Source organism: Choristoneura fumiferana, chromosome 15 (genome assembly GCF_025370935.1).
Source record: "Choristoneura fumiferana chromosome 15, NRCan_CFum_1, whole genome shotgun sequence".
Taxonomy (NCBI): Eukaryota; Metazoa; Arthropoda; class Insecta; order Lepidoptera; family Tortricidae; genus Choristoneura; species Choristoneura fumiferana.
Genome location: NC_133486.1, coordinates 11030629 through 11053361, shown reverse-complemented (window position 1 = coordinate 11053361; position 22733 = coordinate 11030629). Strand labels below are relative to the sequence as shown.

Here is a 22733-nt window from a genome sequence, read left to right as displayed (position 1 = left end):
ACCATACTTTACTCAAAGTAAGGTGACAATAGCTAACGCATTGACAAGACTTCCTCATCATCATCATCAGCCGGAAGACGTCCACTGCTGAACAAAGGCCTCCCCCTTAGAACGCCACAATGAACGACGACTCGCCACTTGCATCCACTGGTTTCCCGCAACTCTCTCAATGTCGTCAGTCCACCTAGTGGGAGGCCTGCCAACGTCTCGTCTTCCGGTTCGTGGTCGCCACTCGAGGACTTTTCTCCCCCAACGGTTGACAAGACTTATGCGTCACATTTTTAACACATGCCGTAGGGGAGACTGAGGAGAGTTGTGACAGAAGAGAATAGTGACAACGTCGATTTTTTGCCGCTCATTACCAGCTAGAGAGCTAGCAATAGCGCTTGTTATTTAGTTTAAGTCTCGAACTATCAAAAGCTTGCTGTTGTGAGCTCGCTAGCAGTTAATAAGTTCCCAAAAATCGACGTTGTCACTACTCTCCTCTGTCACAACTCTCCTGGGGCTCCCCTACACCGGAGGTCAAATAACTACGACGCAGCGTGAAAGCAACAACGCCTATACAAAAAATCGTGACGCATAAAGTCACGTAACTTCTCGAAGCACTAAAGGTATTACGAGTACTAACAAGGTATTTATATAAGTTTCAGTTAGGTACCATTACATTTTGTAGCCGTGGTGGCCTAGTGATTTGACCTATCGCCTCTGAAGCAGAGGATCGTGGGTTCAAACGTGGGTTCAAGGCTCGCACCTCTGAGTTTTTCGAAATTCATGTGCGGAATTACATTTGAAATTTATCACGAGCTTTACGGCGGAGGAAAACATCGTGAGGAAACCTGCACAAACCTAAAAAGCGAAGGAATTCAATGGCGTGTGTGAAGTTCCCGATCCGCACTGGGCCCGCGTGGGAACTACGGCCCGTCTCTTTCTGAGAGGAGGCCTGTCCCCAGCAGTGGGACGTACATATATAGGCTGGGATGAAATGATGACATATTGTAAACAACATCACAACTTAGACCTTACAAAGGACAAAAATAACATGAGAATGCATGTGTTAAAGACATGACTCATAAGTTACGTCAATGTGTTTACGATGCGTCTGCGTATTTCAAGCAACCTTAAAGCAACCTCGACACCAAAGCCTGTAGCTTAACTTATATACGCGCAAAACTATACTCCGAGACGCCTACCTTAATATCCAAGTGTTAGTGTGAATACGGCTTTATAATATTTCGCGCACACCAACAACTCCCAAGTTTCCTCGTGTGTGTAGGATAGGATGTCAGTGTGTAACGTTTTATTTGATTGTGTGAGTTGCCTGTTGCTTCAGCACAGAGAAAATCAGCGAGGTCAAATTTGACGTTAGAATTATATTTGTTGGATTTGTTGAGTTGTAAATAGTTATTTTGTATTGTCGGAGATTGTGTTCTTAAGTTGATTTTATAAGAGATTTTTTATGTATGTCTGTCACTGTCTTGTATTGCTCAAAACTGGTGCTTTATAAATGTTATGTCAGCTGCTTTGATTCTTTACTTTCTGTCCACTTTTTCTACCCCTTTTCTATAATTAGCTATCGTTTCCGTTTCAGATTTGTTGAAGGGTTGTGGATAGCAAAAGTTATTGGGAAAGACGGAGAAACGGGGGAATTAATTATAATGATATTATAAGAGATAAGTAAATATGGTATAAGCGGGCAGCAAATTAACCATAAAACCCAAATAATATGTCGAAGAAAATAAAGAAGTCAAAAGTTCCATCTACAAGACAAGTATACTAGTACAACACAGATGTAATCAACCTCGGTTATCTTTGGAACTAAATCAAATATTAAAAATATTTCGCTACTCGAAAGCTGGATAGCTGTTTATTCTTCAAAAGTGTCCGTGGGCTACAAATAAAGTTGCGGCAACACCATCAGTCATCATCATTATCATAGCTGGAAGCGGCCTGCGTCCACCGTAAACCTGCGGCTTAAACTAGAGGGTCATTAATTTTTTTATTTACGTGGGCACATTGCTGAAGATTCTATTACAGTTTCCAGGTTTTTTTGTACAAGTACAGGACGTGTAAGAAATAATCTAAAATGTCAGAAAATTGAATAAAATATGTGACCACGAAAATTGAGGCGGTTGTAACGCTCGAATAATGACCTAGATTATCCATCCATCTCATCTTAGACGTCCTATGCTCTACTTCTACTAGTTAAATATAAAATTGTATTGACGGAATAATCTGTTTATGTGTACGCTGGGTCGCACGCACACATCAACGCCAGTGATCGAGCACTTGTCTTAATTCCCGAAAGATGTTATTTGATTGTTACACAATTGAATAAGTGAGTTATTATTTCACTATGTTTACGCTGATACTGAAAAAGTATCGGCGAGAAGAGAAGGAGAAGAGGCGACATGCAGCCGGATTTTTTACCCCGTGAGAGTCGGGGAGTGGCTGAGCCTTCCATTCCCAGCGTCCATAATGGATTTTTCCCGACTGCATGCCATCCTTTTCCATAAAAAAAAACAAATAACAGCTTTTTAGGGTTCTGTAGCCTAAGCCCATTTCGAAAAAGTCAGAGGTGCGAGCCGGGGTTTGAACCCACGACCCTCTGCTTGAGAGGCGACAGGTCAAACCACTAGGCCACCACGGCTTTTTACTGAAAATTATGTATTATAGTATTTTTAATCGAATGCAAAAAACTCAGAGATCGGTACTCGCATCTAGAAGTTGCCTTTTTACGTTAATATTAGTATAATAGAAGTAGAAAGCTACAAACTTAACGTAAAGCACTGAACTTACTTAAACGTTACTTTCTAGGGTTCCGTAAAAACAAGCTGTCTATCCGACCATCTTCTGTCAGACGACTCTATATTATCTAACAGGCAGTGCTCCGTTTAATGAAACATACAATTAATATAGAATTATATATATAATGAGATGGGCCGGTATTTTTTCTTTAAATTTAAATGAACGACCGGATGGCCAAGTGGTTAGAAAACCTGACTATGTTGCTTGAGGTTCCGGGTTCGATTCCCGGCTGGGGCAGATATTTGTATGAATAATACGAATGTTTGTTCTCGGGTCTTGAATGTTTAATGTGTATTTAAGAATGTATGTATCTATCTATATAAGTATGTTTATCCGTTGCCTAGTATCCATAGTATAAGCTTTGCTTAGTTTGGAGTCCCAGTGACCTTATCAGGTGAAAAAAAAAATTAAATAGAACGGATCGAGAAATATGTCCCCACCAACATAAAATAATCTTTTCATAAATTACGGAAGTTTTGCTCCACACAGAATTTGAGTACCTTCTTTTTTTCAAGTAGGTTAAAAACTCAATGTCCCTAGTGAAATACGAATACTGCAATATTATAGTCATACTCGTAATTAAGTTACTAACAATAATCCAACATTTACTTAACACGTTTGACTTTCCCTTTTTATAACAGCATCTATCTATGTACGGGTATGTTTATGTTTGTATTTTTAGCCTGTGTTTGTTATTGTTATTGTTGTTATAAATAAATATTTTTATTTCTTTAATAAAGGTTTTTTTTTCTGCTAGGATAAAATAATTTAATCCAATCTGGTTAATGTTAAAGGAAGAAAACCTTACCACCGTTTTCGCTCGTATTTCTAAATGCTTAATCGGAACCCTTTGTGCATAAGTCCGACTCACACTTGGCCGTTTCTTCCGTTACGTTACTCTGGTCACGTCACATACATATTATTTTATACGAGAGCTCTGTGACCATAAAAACGTAATCGTCCACTGGCACGTTTTAATATTTCTCGGTTGCTTAGGTCTCTTTCTAACTGGCCGGGATGGAAAAGCACAAGGCTACTTAAGCCTTCCTTCAGATCGGTCAGTGAACGTAGAGTCAAATGATATTATCACTTTTAAGATGCTCTTGAGTCCCGGATTGAACTAAGGTACAGTTACTAGCACCAATATCAGACACAACTAAGCGTTCATAAATATCTGATACGACTCTGTTTTTAGCGCCGATAGGACGTGTCAGATATTTTTACACGTGGTAGATATCAAAGTAGGTGAGTGTACATTGAAGTGTTATCCTTGGTATCGTCATGTTGGTATCCTATGTATAACTAAATCAGTCTCAATCTAACTAAATCACTAAAGAACTAGAGACGCCGCTGTAACTCATAGAATACTTAAATTGAAGTTGCAACGGGCCGGATTCATCGCTCGATGAACAGATGCCTGAACAGATGGTCTGCGAACAATATGATGGTTCATCGTTGGCAATGAGGCCTAAGTCCAACAGTGGACGTCTTACGGCTGATATGATGAGGATGATCAAGATTATTAGAGCTTTTAAAGCAACGAGAGTACCGGCACAAGAGGTTAACAATTCTCTTATTGCGGGTATTGGCGGGATGGTGTTCACTTATAAGGCTTACCGTAAACTGCTTCAACTTTGCCCTCTGGCCCCAACATTGCCTGATTTGATTTAGAGTCGATAACTTAGCACTCTTATAGGTTTTAAAGTTTTATCTACACTAATTATTATTACGGGGGGGATAAAAGTTTAAAAACCTAAAGGGTGCTATGTTACCGACTCTAAATCGAATCGGGCAATGTTGGTTCCAGAGAGCTAAGTTGAAGCAGTTTATGGTACTTAAGGCTTACTGTCAGAAGACATTCAACACCGGCAGTCTGTGGGTAAGTTTTATACAAAAAGACTATAACTCATTGCTTCCTGAGGGTGCTGTTGAGGCTGCCGAAACACTGAAGTGCGTCCAACATGTTTTCCGAAGCGCGCACTGATGATTTTTTCGCAACCATGCGTAAAAGAATAAGTTCACTGTTGAGGAGTGAGAGGCAGCAGCAATAGCCTCCTGAGGGTGTGGGGGGAGCGGTTTGGTTGGTCATTAAATATTGGGTGGAAGAAGCAATCGGCAGGGCCAAATAGATGTTAAGTAATAATAATATATAGTATTAAGGCACTCTTGTTACTAAACGCTATGGATCAAATGGTCTGGAATAAATCATTTTGGTTCCGGAGCCAAAATGGCAAAAACGGAACCCTTATAGTTTCGCCATGTCTGTCTGTCTGTCCGTCCGGCCGCGGCTTTGCTCAGGGACTATCAATGCTAGAAAGCTGTAATTTTGCACGGATGTATCTGTAAACAATGCCGACAAAATGGTAAACCAAAAAATAAAAAAAAAAACTCTCCCATAGCCTCCTCCCATAGAGGTAAATTGAGGGTGTTTTTTTTTTCTCGTCCAACCCTATAGTGTGGGGTATCGTTGGGTAGGTCTTTTAAAACCATAAGGGGTTTGCTAAGACAATTTTTCTATTCAGTGATTTGTTCTAGGCGAAGAAAACTTCCGTAACTCCACATATCATAAATAATTTACGTACGGAAGCTTATTGATTATTAGTATTATGGGAAGACAATTTGACTAAAGGTCAAGGCATCGTATTGTACTGGTTAGACGGACAAAGGAATATTCCCATTTTCCTCAACATTCAGCAAAAACAAAATAAATATTAAGTATGTATGCATATTGCGTATTCCATTATTATTTAGCATAATCTTAAGTCAAGAGATGATGGACTGAGAATATCGTGAGAGTCCTGGGCAACCGGTGGATGCAAGAGTGGAATTCATTGTGGTATTCTAAGGGGCAGGATTTAATTCAACAGTGGACGTCTTTCGGTTGATGATGATGATGAAGCTATGAATTAGTAAATAACCAAATACGACGTCGTGAGAGCCTTATGGTTTGATCTATGGCTTCTCAAGCAGGGCATCATGGGTTCAAATCCGGGCTGCGAAACCTGCAGAAATCTGCGAAGGAATTCAATGGCGTGTGTGATGTTCCCGATCCGCATTAGGCTCTCGTGGGAACTACGGCCCAAGGTCTCTTTTTTTGGGAGGAGGTCTGTGCCCAGCACGGTCGTGTAAGTTGGGATGAAGTAGTACGATATAATGATAGTCTTTGTAACTTAACCCCTACCTATGTTAAAATATTTGTTGCTATATTTCCAACATTGTTTTAACAAAAGTTCAAATTGAGTGTCAATTTTGTATTGCGCTGTAATAATACGTCCACGACAACAAGGTCTATAATAAACTTCAATAATAGCATGGTAACCGTTTTCCAGGCATAGCGCATAAATCGACCACAAGACATATAATTAGGTACACCTAGAGATACACGAATAATCGACCGGTTATATTTAATTTTCGATATTTTGAACATCGAAATTTTACCCGTAGGTATTTTAATTTTCGATATTCAAATATTATGTAACCGTTTATACTCTAATACCTATACAGCACTGTAGGCGTATTTATAAACTCCATCAAATCTTATTACAAATCATAAAATAACGCAGCAGAGTCGATTTTCGTTTAGTCCAAACGAATCACGCGGCAACATCTTTGTCCATAAGGCTTTGGCTACGGCGTAGTAACGCTACGCGTTTGCTACGAAGGTAGTGCTACGAACGTACTACTACGCGACTTGTGACTCGGTTTTACTAAGCCAATGTTTATTTTAGAACGATTTATACAGGATGTCACCGATGATGGGGCTTCAAATTCAAGGTTAGATTCTTCTCGCATAACTAAGCTACATTTGTTTTGTATCATTTTCAAATAACTTGAATTTAGATAATTTATTGATCCTCAAAGCTTAATCAGTTAGTCAGTGTATCGGACATGGCGGTGTTATCGCTGTCTCTTGGTACGGGGGCCTTTAAATATTTTTGTCATTTATTTGACATCTCTTATTTATCAATGTGCTGTTAATTTTTGTATCGTATCGCATAAGTGTCGCATACATTGAAAATTACATTTATCAAGTATTTTTTTTTAAATTTTATAGTGTAGTTTTTTAGTATATTATTTGTAATTATTTTATTTTGAAAAAATGACTTTCTGCTAAGTCTCTTCTTGGAAATGATGGTCTTTCCGAAAGCGATGGTAGTTAAAAAAATAACGTGTGAAAGTGTCCATTGCGGCCTATTTATAGAATAAATGATTTGAATTTGAATTTAATCCGTATGAAAAGTATAAAATTAACAGTTATCTTATTTTTTTTAAGTTGCAGAACAACAGTAGCTCAGTTATGTGAGTAGACTCGAACCTTGGATTTAAAGTCCCATGGTCAAAGACTCCCCGTATACAGATGCAGTGAATAATCCTTCGACATTGTATTTTCTCCGGAACATTGATATTTATCATGCTACTTCTGTCTCAGGTATCTATCAGGACAGCGTATGATAAGGTCGCATCGTAAGTTTAATAATCAATGTCAAATAATTTAAGAGTATTTGTACCACGCATAAATTCTATGGATATATCAGATTATATAACATTTGATTTATTTATTACCTTCTGAAAAAATACATTATAAACACGTGTTAGTTAATTACAATAAATTCACAAAAGGATCGTCAAATGTATACAAAAAATAAGTTTTATTACAATAAATTGTCAGCCAGAATAAAAAATAGAATTTAGAATGTCAAATTAGAATTCAATTCAATAATAATAATTAAAAGCATAACAAGAATACGCTTAAATCTAAGTCAAATTTATGCCACAGGAACAACAAACAACGAACAATAAAATAATTAAAATGTCAGAAACAATAAAATTAAATATAAAATTAAAATTCACTTCACAAAACTGAAAAATGACAACAAATATAATTATCATCATTTCGGCCGTAAGACGTCCACTGTTGGACATAGGCCTCCTCTATAAACCTCCAGTTGCTTCGGTTGAAAGCAGCCTGCATCCACCCTAAACTCGCGGCTTTAAACATGTATACAATTTGACATAGCTAGGAAAAAGAACGAAAACCTGAAAAAATCCTAATGACAGGGAAGGTTCAGGGCAAGCGATCAAGGGGAAGGAGCCCCATGCGATGGACAGATCAGATCCACGACAACATGGCTACAAACGTTCACGAAGCCATACACACTGCCGAAGATTGTGCCAAATGGGGCGCGATTGTCCGTAAAATGATTCGTAGAGGTTACTACCCTCAGCAATGAGGATTACGACACAAGGAGGAGGGACAATTTCATTATTCAAAATAACAACAAAAAATAACTAGTCTAAGATATCTTAGACTAGTAAAAATACACAGCATGGCTAAATGTACAGTCGAGTTCATAAACTTGTGAGCAATGATCAAAAATATCTGAACACGCTTCTAGGCCGTTAACATAGAGTCGATCAAATTTTTGCTCACAAGTTTACGAATTCGACTGTACTTATAATAATAATGGGTGACCAGGGCCCTCAAGTCTCTACAGTAAAACCTAACTTGGGATAAATTAAAGCTTTACCTTTAATTAGTTATTTTTTTAATTTCATTACATGTTGTTACGGCGGTGTGATTACGATTCAAAACGATCCGATGTGGCAGATGGACCGACAGACAGCGATACCTTAGTTAAGCGTCCCTAAGTAAAAACATGCAACTGAATTTAATAAGATTTTTAAGTGTAAAAGAAATTAAACGAAGCATCGTGTCTAGACTAATAACATTACAACTTACCAATGGAGTTTCTTTACCAAGGTTGTGTAAAATATTTACGAGCTATAAAATAGTTTTATTTTTATTTGTGGAATTAATGTATATAATATGACACACATTTTTAATCCACATTTTAATTAACTATTCAATTCAAATACTCATGTCCACTCAAAAAAGTTTACATACTTAATTTTTTGTTTAATTGACAAAAGAAAAAATACGTGTCCTTAAGTGTCTGTGTGTGTGTGTGATCTCTATGTATGCATATACCAGTGTTTTCTGTATTCCCTACTATGTATTGGTGTGCAATAAAGAGTTATTTATATTGTATTGTATCGTGTCCAATATTTTCTGATTTGTAACTGACGAACTAGTTACTTAATTTGAATTTTTAGGACATTACTATTGCGGCAGGGTCATGATAGTAAATTTTTTCGCAAACGAATGAACAAAAAACTAGTATTAAATAATTATAAACATCAAAACATATTACGTACATATTCTAAACCACTTAACGGAAGCGTTTATTTAATTGTTTAAGTACATACAAGGTGGGCCCTGTAACAGGAGCAAAACAAAACCACAGCTTGCACTCTTAATCTTGTGCTAATTTAGTTCTCATCATCATCATCATCATCATCAGCCCGAAGACGTCCACTGCTGGACAAAGGCCTCCCCCTTAGAACGCCACAATGAACGACAACTCGCCACTTGCATCCACCGGTTTCCCGCTACTCTCACGATGTCGTCAGTCCACCTGGTGGGAGGCCTGCCAACGCTTCGTCTTCCGGTACGTGGTCGCCACTCGAGGACTTTTCTCCCCCAACGGTTATCGGTAATTTAGTTCTACAACTTTTGAAAATAGCTTGTGTTATGTTTTTTTTTATTATAGTTTAAAGTTTAATTGGACAAGCAATGTATTCCGAAATCCGGCATTTTGTTAAGTGGCAGGCGATGTCATTTAGGCTATTGGATGTCGTACATTGAAGATACCATTTAATTTGTTTGGAATAAACATAATGATAAAATACTTAATTTTTGAAAGTTGCAGAATGGAAGTAGTTCCATTTGAGTAGAAGAACCTGTGTTTTAATTTATTGCTCCTGTTAGAGGGCCCACCCGGTATAATTAAAATAAAAGCCTAATTTCTATTTAAACGAAAAGTACTTTAACGTCCTACACGATGTCCAACCTGTGATAAATTTATGATGTGGTGACATTTTACCGAATTAAACGGAACGGAACGAAAGTAAATTTGGCTCACGTTTAATAACCTCGGTTAGCTTAAGTTTTTGTTGTTTTTTATATATAATAATTTATTAAATCAGGCGTTACTTTGCGGAGGTTTGCGGGTGAGCAGAGTAATTCTTTAGGCACTCACCCGCGACCTTTCGATACTACGAAGCAAATGTGTATTTTGTCTGTTTTGTTCTTACAGTGTGAAGGATGAGCTAAATTTCACGTCAATCTGACTACTAGTATTGGTCAAATTGGACTTCTGAGAATTGACAACAGACAACAGGTGAAACTGAATTAAAGCTTGTAATGAGGCTAAATCCACCCTGCAATCATTTTCTGTCTTACTCAGTTTTTGTATGTAGATTTAGTATACAGTGTTTCAGACATTTCTTTAATTCATTTTCATTTATATAGATACTATACTACATGCTTTTTTTGCAGGTGGTAGGACCTTGTGCAAGTTCCGCCCGGGTTTGCTAATACCGTCTTGCATCTTGCCGTGAAGCAGCAGTGCTTGCACTGTTGTGTTTCGGCGTAGAGAGTAAGACAGCCGGTGTAATTACTGGCACGTGAGGTATCCCATCTTAGGCCTCTAGGTTGGCAACGCGTCTGCAATACCCCTGGTGTTGCAGATGTTTATGGGCGGTGGTGATTTCTACCATCAGGAGACCCACTTGCTCATTTTCCATCCAGTCGAATAAAAAAAAATTAAAACGGAAGAACCTAGAAACCAAAAGGAAATCGAAACAAATGAAAATCGCACTTCACCAAGTAATTTAAAATTTAAAATGCACCATTCCATTTCAACGTTATCGGTCGATACAATGTCAATGTCAAAGCACATCGCACGATATCATCTGACGTACAATATCGGCCAGAACTGAGAAGCACCAGAAAATTCAACACAACGTACTCGTATACACCTGTCCTTATATTCCCATCCAGCCAAAAAGGCTCGAAAAGACTTGCTGTCACTTGCGATCTGGTAGCGAAGGAAAGGGACAAGGAGCTTACGTTTTTGGAGGTTGGTTTGTGTAGGGGTTGTCTGTTCTTCAGTGGGGGCGCGTTCGAAGGTTTCATTCGCGCCCAGACCGCCGGCCGCTATGGGCGTTTCGCGATTCGGTAGCACCGCTGGCCCGGCGGAGCTCGAACGGGCGCGTCGACCCCACCTGTTGATCGTGGACGACTCGAGAGAAACCCGCGCTAGCGAAGGTTAGTTATATTTTTAGTGTTTTTTTTAATGCTGGCTTAAAAATAATGGTTATTTTTTTTCTATTTTTAACAGGCCGGTTAGAATTTCGATGATTGAATTTGAAATTTAAAAAGTGTGTGATGCGTAGTTTTGAAAATGAAAGTTCGTTTTTTAAACGAATACATAGATATGGATAAAATTGGTTATACAGGATTTATTTATTACCCATCCATTAGGTAATTTTAAAAGCAGTTTAAACTACGAGTATTTTAAGAAAAGTCTTTGTCCTTGAATTGGATTTAATGTTTTTAACATTGAAGTAGAAAGATAAGCTTGGTAAAAACTTTATTTAACGGCGGGGAACGAAGTAAAATATATAAATCAGCTGTTAAAAAAACAAAGAACATATACGTAGTATGTTTTAACTTTTATTTTTATAATCACTGCTACAGTCAGGAAGCTTCATGCGATAATGCAACTGTTATAAGAACTGTCGGTTTCAGATTAAAAACAATTGCGTGTCATTGTTTGAAACGCGTTGTATTGATTAAACGTGTCTGCTCAATGTAAAGTTATAATTTACTTGATTATTTCTGGTGAGTAATTATTAATTACTAATTGATTTAAAATTTCTTGGTTAATAGTTGGTTTCTTGGTTATTAATAAGTAAGAGATACTTTGCAGAATTACTGAATAAATTGACTAACTTTTTTTATGAATATTTTTTATACATTCATAACCAGGCAAATATTTAAAGAAATAGTGCATTTCTGTTTTAACTTGTGAGTTTGAATTTTCGATTATTGTAGTAAGTTTAGCAGTGTCTTTTTAAAGGAAATATTGAATTTATGAAAAATACTCTCGACGTGTTCTGTGGGTAAATTAATAATTATTTTTTAACTCAAAGTTTAATATTTTCGTAAAATTTGGTTTTCATCAAAAAATAGCAAATAAAATGTTAGTTATTTAAACGTAAAAAATCGCTCTCCTTTTCACATGTTCGCGTGAATTTCTCAAAAAATACAGAATTCCCTCGAGTGAATGTAAGTACAAACCTCGCAGACTAGTATTATAGTGTTTCTACGTATTAGAAATATAATCACAATATCTTATTCTTCGTCGTTTTATATTTACATTTGTGCGTTTCTTTGTCCTTGGAGTATAAATATTGTTTTTTATCTATCACACTGTACTGAAACAACGAGATGTAAAAAGCTTTTTTGATGTTTTTTTTTGCATTTATCTTACTGAGCCTTGGCTATCAGTGTTCTACTTATGACGTTTCAAGAGGAGTATTGTGGGCTGGAACTTAGACTCATGCCTATAAAATGTTCAGTTTTTACGTGAATCTGTGAACTTTAATACTGTTGACTTTACTCGTAATGTACGAGTAGATACCAAATAAACTTGCTCCATCAATTGATTAATCCTTACAAATATTACAAATGCAAGAGTAAAGTTACCTCTTCACATATCAACCACTGAACTGATTCGGTTGAATTTTGGAATGGAGATAATTTGAGACTCTGGTGTGCGTGCGTGTGTATGTTTGTTACTATTTCGCGTTAAAACGGCTCAATGGATTTAGATGAAATTTGGTATCTACTTAAGTAGAACTCTGTCAGCACATGGACAATGAAATACAATCACATATTGGCTACATTTATCCCAGTATTCCCGCGGAATTGGGATATACCTAAAGTACAATTCAATAGAATCTGTCAATTTTCTACATATTTAAGACACCCTATCGTGGGCACACTTTATTATATATGTCCCTGTTGTTGCAATTATCATCTAAAAGGAAACAAAAAAGAATAATAGTCACATCACAAAGCCTTAGGCAGCCCGGTGTTTATATTAGTGGGCTGGAAGTGTCTACAGGATTGTCAGATTCTATTGAATTGGAGTTTACGCATAAACTTAGTGACAAAGTTTTTCTTAGTATTGAGGATTGCTCACCCCCCCCCTCGCCCCCCATTATTAATGAACAGGTAAATTTAGTATCATCTCCCTTGCTCCGGCTTGGGTCTAATTTCAGCAACAACAGTTAAGGGTTAATAAGACACGCCTTTACAGTAAATCAATAAAAAATCAAGGTAGTTTTATAATTATGACGAATAAAATTTATTAATATGTTGTGAGTAGTTTTGTTTGAGAAAAAATATAGGTGGGTACTTAGGGGAGAGCAGGTAGGATTCGTACACTTTTTACTCTAGGCCTTGTAAAAATTAACCAGTAACTAATTTCAAAATAATTGAAATACTACCACATCGCCTATATATCTAGTTACCATAGTAGTATTCGTTAGAGTTGCCAAATAGCAACATTTCAAAGTTGTGACTGTTTTCCCAAAAAATGAGAAACGTACGAAAGCACCTCACGCTCGGGGTAGCTTCGTACACGGTGGAAGGCACATTCGTACATAGTGGGGAGCCTCCGTACAGAGTAACAAAATAGCAATTTATACAAACTACAAATATTTAATGAGGTCGAAAATAACACAGAATCATATTATAATTCAGCCTTAATCAAAATGTCAGTTTTGTTTTATTAATTGCTTAGTCTAAATAATACTTTAGAACACCCCGTGATGTAGTTGTTCAAAGCATCCTGTTCATCAGTCGTAATACTTGATTCGACGCAAATTTTTGAGCTAAACACACGCTTTGGGATTGTACCTACCATCGTTTTCAGCAACTGTTTTCTTGTGGAACTTTTCTAAGCGAGTTTCAAGTGTTGTGGATTTGATACCGTATTTTTGACCAGCTTTTCTAATAGACAAGGTTTTGTCTAACACCTCCTGCATACCAGATTTCATTGTTTCTTCGTCTACCTGCCCTGTTCGAGTTCCCTTTTTAGGGTTCCGTACCCAACAGGTATCAACGTAACTCTATTACTGAGACTCCGCTGTCTGTCTGTCTGTCTGTCTGTCCGTCCGTCTGTCACAGGGCTCTGTCTCTCTTGAGTCGTAATAGTTACACTTAAAATTTTCACAGATTATGTATTACTGTAGCCGCTATAACAATAACTACTAAAAACAGAATAAAATAAATATTTAAGGGGGGCTTCCATACAACAAACGTGATTGTTTTACTGTGTTTTTGCTTGATATTAATAGCGGCAACAGGTAGACGCTTGAAATATTCACAGAATTTTTAGTTGTATAATCCCTTTAAGAATAAAAAAATAAATTAAAATAAAATAAATATTTAAGGGGGCTCCCATACAGCAAACTTGATTTTTTGCCGTTTTTTTGCTAACGTCTAATGTTGAGTAGATAATGGTACGGAACACTTTGTGCGCGAGTCCGACTCGCACTTTGCCGGTTTTTTATTTACGTATATTCGAGGCAATGACTCGGAAACAATAAAAAAAAACATTAATATTAACGCGGGGTACATTCGTACAGTACGAATCTACCCCACTCATCAATGAACGAAGGCACCCCAACACAAAAAAGCAACAAATTAAATCAAAATAAAAATACCCGTTAAGATTATGTCAAAAATAACGTTAACACGAAAAACTAGAGTATTAACATATAACCCATGGATAATAACGTAAGCGATTTGAGAAAAAGTTATTAGAGATAAACGCATTCAAAACTGAATCCAAAAATTACTTATGTGGAGCGAAAACACGTTTCGATCTGCCCTGAAGAAGCTGGCCGCCGCAGTGCCGCTCCGCTCCGCGGTTAGCCTATGCGTGTGAGTGGGAGTCACGCACACAAATATAATCACATCAATGTGTTTTGGTAGTGGAGATATGACTACTGTACGAATGCTCCCTCTGTACGAAGCCTACCTGCTCTCCCCTATGGAGTAACAGTGACAAATTAAAACGTTTGTTGTGGTTTATTAGTCTAATCTGGTAGTATGGTGTACGGTTGTGTTGCTTTGAAGATAAGCTCTGGTTGAGTTCTAAACGAGTCAGTGTATGATAGAATATATATAGGTGGTGATAGAAGGGTTTGTGTGATTTGTGTGTTCTTACAGTGTGGGGGTGGAGGAACTGCATGAACACGCATATGTTGCATAAACTTAGCTATCATAAGGTCGCGGGTGAGCAAAGAAATTCTTTTAGTTCATTGATATGAACCTCCGCAAAGTAACGCCTGATTCAATAAATCAGATATGAGTTATGGAAATTTAATACAATGCAAATACCAAACATGTTGCTCGCGAGCGAACCCGCCGGGGAAGTCGAGTAAATAAAACAAAGTTCCCTCACAATACCAACTTCCACACGCTCATTTCATGTTCATTCAGATATAATTTCCCTTATAATTTACAAACAAAACTTCGCCGCAAACAGCGAAATGTAATGAAATCGATTGTCCTAATTGTGCCACCCACGAGACTGGCCCTATAATACGAAGTGCAAAATTCGAACTTCGTATATCGCTGTCCCACTGACGCTTACATTATTTAATACGAGGGTGAGAGGGACGGTACGATAAGAACTTCGATTTTCGAATTTCGTAGTAGCTCTCATGGGAAGACTGGCGGTCTAGTAATTAATTTTGCTCCATCGCCTACTGATGAAAAGTGGAACTTAACAGACAGTGAACTGCTGACGGAGTGCTGAGTTGTGTCTCATAATGTAGGAAATTTAGGGCTCGTATTAAATTAGTTTTAACTAGCTACTACTCGCGACTCCGTCCGTGTAAAGTTCGTTTATCGCTATCTCGTGCAAATTATGCAATTTTCCGGGATAAAAACTATCCTATGTTCTCTCCGGGATGCAAACTATCTGTATACCGAATTTCATTCGCATTTGGGTCAATCAACTTTTTCTTGTTTGTTATTCTGTCCTGTTGTCCAAGATACATTAAATAGATATAGAAAGAAAGTAATAATTTATTGCCACAAAAAAAAAAAGGTAAAAAAGAAAACGTAACGGTGAAAAAAATATTATAGAGGTAAACCCTGAGATAAACGGATACCTAATGTTATTGCTTCTAATTGCGTCTTGACTCGGTGATGAGTGCTTTCTTGGAATTTTCCAATTAAGCAATTATAATAAAGTTAGTGTTCTGTAATCTAAGGAATACTTAGAACTTTACAGCTTTTAAAACGACACTGAATATTATGTAATTCCATAATTGTTTTTCTCCAAATTTCGTATTTAAATACAATGTGTTATTTTTTAATTTAGGTACGTTAATTTCAAGGGAATATTCAACGTTAAATCGACTATATTTAGGAGTTGGAGTCTAATAGCATGGTGAACGGTTCTGTTGCTCTGAAGATGAGCTCTACCTGAGTTCGAAACGCAATAGTGTAGTATGGTGGTGGTGATAGATTTGTTTGTGTAATTTGTGTGTGTTCTTGCTGTGTGGAGGTGGAGGAACTGCATAAACGTGCATTTCTTGCATAAACGTAGCTATCATAAGGTCGCGGCTGAGCAAAGATTGTTTCAGTTTAACTAAATTTCTCTAAGATAAGGTGAACTTACGAGTGTTCGTCACTGTCCCAATAGTTGGCATCTTTAATCTTATGTCATTAGCAATAGAGATGACAGCAGGGTGTCGTCTATTGGGCATCAGCGTGACAAGCACTCGGACGTTTACCTTACTGGTGGCCTATAATTAGTGGCACATTTTGATGTTAAAAAATATCGGCCAATTTGAAATTCTCCTACGCCGCGAACTGAAATTATGGCGTTCAAAAACGAAGAAAACATGCAATATTTTATAGCTTAAAATTTAGAGGTCTAGGGAAGTTAGTAAGGTAAGTATCTCAAGGTACGTGTTTTGGTTCTAACTCTTAAAAATAATTTCATTACACTTTATCATTAAACGTTTGAAAACGTATTTTGTTCTTACTACTGGGTAAAACCCTTTTAGTTATTCCATGAATTTTTTAGCAGTAACTCTCATACTTCACGACCTTTTACCGGGATACGCCCTTATTGTTTTTAACGTCAAATTCAAATTCAAAATTCAAATGATTTATTCAGTAAATAGGCCGCAATGGGCACTTTTACACGTAATTTTTTTAAACTACCAGCGCTTTCGGAAAGACCATCATTGCCAAGAAGAATGCGCCGCAAGAAACTTGGCAGAAAGTCATTTTTTCATAATAATATAATTACAAATAAAATACTTAAAAACTATATTATACAATTACAGGAAAAAAATACAAAAAATAATAATAAAAAAATACAGGGATGTATGGGGTTACAATACTAAACACTAACTATATCTAAACTATATCTACGTTCAGTGGAAGTGTAGAATGCTGCCACCGTCATAAATTTTAAAATAATAATAACAATAATTTAGTTCTGAAATATACATTTCAGGTCAAGTAACCATTAAGCTTTTGGATTTCGAAGGCAAGTTCACGTCTGCCGCCCCCAAAGTTAGCTCACACGCACTCATGTCATGCTCTGAAAGCAGAGCGGTACCGAGGGCATGGTATTGCTTCCGTTCCCATAAGCTCTATGGGATCGTCTTGGGAACTTCGACGTCGCGAGCCTGTGAGCCTGTGATCTAAACTGTTGGGTGGTAAAATTTGAAAAACATCATCATCATCATCATCATCAGCCCGAAGACGTCCACTGCTGGACAAAGGATTCCCCCTTAGAACGCCACAATGAAACGACAACTCGCCACCTGCATCCACCGGTTTACCGCTACTCTCACGATGTCGTCAGTCCACCTGGTGGGAGGCCTGCCAACGCTTCGTCTTCCGGTTCGTGGTCGCCACTCTAGGACTTTTCTCTCCCAACGGTTATCTGTTCTTCGAGCGATGTGGCCTGCCCATTGCCACTTCAATTTGCATATTTTTCCAGCTATGTCAGTGACTTTAGTTCTTCGACGAATTTCCGTATTCAGGATTCTATCGCGCAAAGAAACTCCAAGCATAGCACTCTCCATAGCTCGTTGCGTGACTTTGAGCCTCTCTAAGAGGCCAACAGTCAAGGACCACGTCTCAGCGCCATAAGTCATCACTGGCAACACACACTGGTCGAAGACTCTAGAAAAACATCAGGATGGTAGTAAATACATCAATTTTACAAGGAAAATTATAACGGATAAGATTGCGTAACAATTATTAGTAGTTTAAGAGTAGCTGCCTAAGGTATAAAATATACCAGGAGACCCCAGAGCTGGCGCTTACCTCTCCCAGCAAATTTCTCTGACTGTACAGAGAGGTAATTTAAATGCCACCAGTGTGTCGGGGTCTATATGCCGCAGGAGGGCCTCTTAGATGGTGTTTTCTTTTTATAGTTGGGTACATTTATGTAGTTTTTATTTATTTTGTTTCCTATCATATTGTTGTATCTTGTGTTGTGTTTTAAAGTATATAATTAAATTAAATTATAATAAACAAACTGTCAGACCTAAACTTAGAAGACAGACACAATACGGAATGCTTAGAAAAATATTACTTGATTTTTCGTAATAGCTACGGAACCCTATCATGGGCGTGTCCGACACGCTCTTGGCCGGTTTTTTTTTCTTTATTATGATGAGTAGAGAGATCGGGAGTGGGAACCCGTGACATCACACCGTACAAAAAAGTATCGCACGGTATGACGTCACGTGGACTGGAACTGGCATTATTTTCATCATGTTTTGAATAATTGACAAAAGAAAAAATACGTGTCCAATACTTTGTGATAGTTTAAATGACCGACAAAGAAAACTTACATAAGAAACCTTAAATAAATATATTTATATACTATATGTATGTTACTATAAAAATAAAAATTATATAAAGAACACCCAGTCCAAAAGATCTGCCTGTGGCAGGGTTCCCATGATGCTGGCCGCATTACCCCTTTGGACCGCAAGTGCGATCCGCTGGGATAAATACGTACCAGCTCTTGGGTCCCCAGAGGTGTCGATCAACCGGGAAGAAAGGGCCTTTATGAAACACTTCATGTCGGCTGACCAAGGCCCTAAAGTCTCAACAGCAAGCGCCGCAAACTCGTAATCTTCTTTTTAACTAAGTATTAGTTTCATGTGACTATTTACTGAATAAAAATTTATTTCAGAGACGGACTAATTAAATAGATTTTTTAAGGCGTTAGCCTAATACTACTTTAAATGGCGTTAGATTAGATAGGTAGATAATATATATAAGAGAAGCTTTAATGTACTAAATGGTGACGGCTTCATGTAGGTCAATGCCAAAATGTAAATGCTACCTTAGAATTGTATAAACACGTCTGGAGGCATAATGTTATGTCATGCCTCCTGCCATGTTAATTTTGAGATGATCTCGATCTAGTTAGTGGAGTTACCTTGAAAAAGCATTACATAGCTTAGGGCGAAGCCAACGGGCGTAACTTTTTAGTTGTGAGTCTCGTATTTTCGGTCGCGTCATTTTGTTTTCATACAATGTGTACAATTAATTTTGAGTGGCCTGTGGCACAAACTGATCTTTTATATAAAACCAAATGCAGCAAAAATGACGCGACAAATATACACGACTCACAACTCAAAAAAATACGCTCATCTGGCTTGACCCTTACTCAAATATTGAAAATTAAGTAGTAGTACCTATGTAGAATTCTTCTAATCAGTTTCGGCGAATAAATATATTTTTTTATATTTTGGTGCTACTTGTGATCACTGTTTTGGGCGTAGGTTTATAAAAGGATTAAATTTATTCATAAATTGTAATAAAAAAGCCTCCAATTTCAAAGTTATTTATGTTAGACCAATTTTCCTAAATGAAGAAAAATATCAAATGTAGAAAAAAATTGACATTAATTAACCCAATTAGCATTTCACGGCTAAATTAGAAACAGCGGCAGCTAGCTCAGCAAACCCTGAGATACCTGTACTCAGAGAAAGTGTAAGTACTAAAACAGGTCCTTCGAGATACCAGAAAAGGTCGGATGATTTTATGTATCTAATACTAAATAAGAAACAAGACCGGCTAATTAAATCACGAGCGAATATTAAACATCACAGTTACCACGAAATTACTTAAAACTCCTTGACTATATTTTGTTCAGAAAATTAACGAAAATCAAATAATACGTAATACAGGGTGTATAATGTTGCCATATTCCAATAGAATAACATGGTTTGCGTTTCAAGCACGTCTGTCGGTTTTCGCGGTCGGAGACATTAATTCGTGCACGAATCGTTTCGGCTTGATTGAATAATAAATAAGCCGACTTATGTAGGGATTTACTTGTTTTTGAATCACATAAAAATCTTTTTTCAAGGTTTTCGATATGAGTTGTGCGGGTAAACATAATCACAAAAAACATATACGAAATAATTTTATTTTTCTACTTTTTTCTATAATCTTAAGAGTTGTTATGAAGATTTCTAATCTTGGATTATCTAATAAGTGTGCCTTAAAAATTAATGAAGCCGTCAGGTTTGCTATATTTCATTTTAAAATAATTTTCATCCGTATCCGCTAACACGTTTTAGAGTCAAAGAACAAACAACACACACACACACATTTGAAAACTTTTAAGGTATTTCAAATATGTGGACCAGACAGCAGCAGTAGGCTACTAGTTGTTGCCTGCGACTTTGTCGGCGAAGAATTCGTTTATCACGCGCTTGCAGGACCTATTTTTTTTAATGTAGCCTGTAATATCCCACAGCTGGGCAAAGGCCTCCCCTTTCCCCCGCCACTCTTCCCTATCCTGAGCATGCACCTGCCAATCGAGCTGAAAATTAAAAGCGCTCAGATCGTCCCGCTCCTTTGACCATCCTTCGGAACCCATCCGGTAATGATTCGTGACCATCAATCTGGATGCATGCGGCAGACATGTCCAGCCCAGTCTCACTTCAGCTTGGCGGTCTTGACACCCACATCGGTTAAACGGGTTTTGAGTTTTGTTTGTGATTCGATCAGAAACTCTCACGGTGCGCCACCACCAAGCGTAAAAGCGTAACAGACAAACATACATTCGCATTTATAATATTAATTGATAGTATTGTTACACATAGGTTACAAATAGGAAATAGTAAAGTGAGGAGTAGTATAGTTAGGATTAGTGGGAATCATATAAAAATATAATTCCCTCCTTGATGGTTCACTAATGTTTCGCAACTAGCGTTTGGCAACCTGATTCATTTCACAACTTTTCATTTCACAACTGTTTAATATTTCTGAAACTGTAAATATTTCAGGATTTTTATAAAACTAACCTAACCTAACCTAAAGGGTTCTACACGATGGCCCTGAAATAAATCCTGAAATATTTACAGTTTCAGAGTTTGCGAAATGAAAATTTGCGCAATGAATCAGGTTGCCAAACGTTATCCTCCTTGATAACTATGTACGAGTAACTAGCGTTGCCTTATTATATACGACAGTTGGCAGTGAGAAATAATATTACAACCCAAAAACGAGATGTTTTTTGATTATTTGATATGCCGTTTGAAGGTAAGACGATATCTTCATACTGACAAAGGAAACTCATGGTCACTTGAGAAACCCTCCTTATTTACCACACAATTAGGGTTGCCATGTTGCTGTCTTTATGGAGTACACGTTTGAAGGGTGCAGTTGGCGACGGGTGAATCTTGTCCTACTGCTGAGGAACAGGTCTCCTCTCAGAATAAGAGGAAATGCGGGCCTTGTGCACATTGGCTACGCGGGTACAGTGTGGATTGGTTAATATTGCAGTGAGGTACAATTAGTTATGATTATTAGTTTTATAGCCGTGGTGGCCTAGTGGTTTGACCTATTGCCTCTCAAGCAGAGGGTCGTGGGTTCAAACCCCGGCTCGCACCTCTGAGTTTTTCGAAATTCACGTGCGGAATTACATTTGAAATTTACCACGAGCTTTGCGGTGAAGGAAAACATCGTGAGGAAACCTGCACAAACCTGCGAAGCAATTCAATGGTGCGTGTGAAGTTCCCAATCCGCACTGGGCCCGCGTGGGAACTACGGCCCAAGCCCTCTTGTTCTGAGAGAAGGCCTGTGCCCAGCAGTGGGACGTATATAGGCTGGGATGATGATGATTATTAGTTTTATGCTCGTGATGTCAACTTCTGCGAAAGTAGTTACTTAAATGTTTTAGACTTAAGTAGCGCCGATTTTTTTTAAATTATTTGTATTGCTTTGGACAAGGTAAATAGATAGGTTTTATATTTAGATAGCGCTGGCTAATGGGCAGTGCCAAGTTTAATCAAATACCAATGCATGTTTACATAAATAACTATTGAATTCTGGGCTTGGAACATTATAGTTTTCCAAACAGGTGATTTTTAGTCACCATCGATAACGACGAACAGTATCGTTAATGACCATTGTAAAAATAAACTATTGCTCATTAACTACTTAACATTATTTTTTTAATTTTGTTCCCCATATGAAATGCGGAAAGACCAGCGGTCAAACACTCGCAATTGCATTCACCATTTCTTTTTATCCTCATCTCAAAATGTGTGATAGAAAGAAATAGTGAAATCGATCGTAATATGGGTTTAATGGGTTGGGTCGCTAGTGTCGCTGCTTAAGTGACTAAATAAGAAAACAAACAAGCTGAGATATCTGGTACATAGGAGAAATTCGTGTCTGTATCACTGTCCAGCGGTGGTGTAGCGGTATAGCACGCGGCACGGAATGCCGAGGACCTGGGTTCGATTCCCAGCGCTGGTCTTATTTTTCTGGTTTTTCTATGCATCTATATTTCAGTTTGTATTTTCGAAATAAGAACTCAGTTCTAGTTATTCAAATTCAAATCCTTTATTCAGTAAATAGGCCGCAATGGGCACTTTTACACGCCATTTTTAAACTACCAGCGCTTTCGGAAAGACCATCATTGCCAAGAAGAATGCGC

The 22733-nt window shown here is 37.6% G+C and overlaps 1 protein-coding gene across 5 annotated transcripts in view; it reads left to right on the top strand.

The window, feature by feature from the left end:
• The first annotated feature begins 10860 nt into the window (after positions 1 to 10860).
• Positions 10861 to 22733, top strand: part of LOC141435789 (synaptotagmin-10-like) — a 115405-nt gene continuing 103532 nt past the window's right edge. For 4 of the 5 annotated variants that reach the window (XM_074098613.1, XM_074098612.1, XM_074098611.1 and 1 more), the window contains exon 1: positions 10861 to 10975. In XM_074098613.1, coding sequence (XP_073954714.1) covers positions 10867 to 10975 — 109 coding nt within the window. In that variant the 5' untranslated portion in view covers positions 10861 to 10866. Of the gene's footprint in view, positions 10976 to 11492; positions 11552 to 22733 lie in introns of those variants that run through there. The other variant, XM_074098614.1, reaches the window with a different exon arrangement.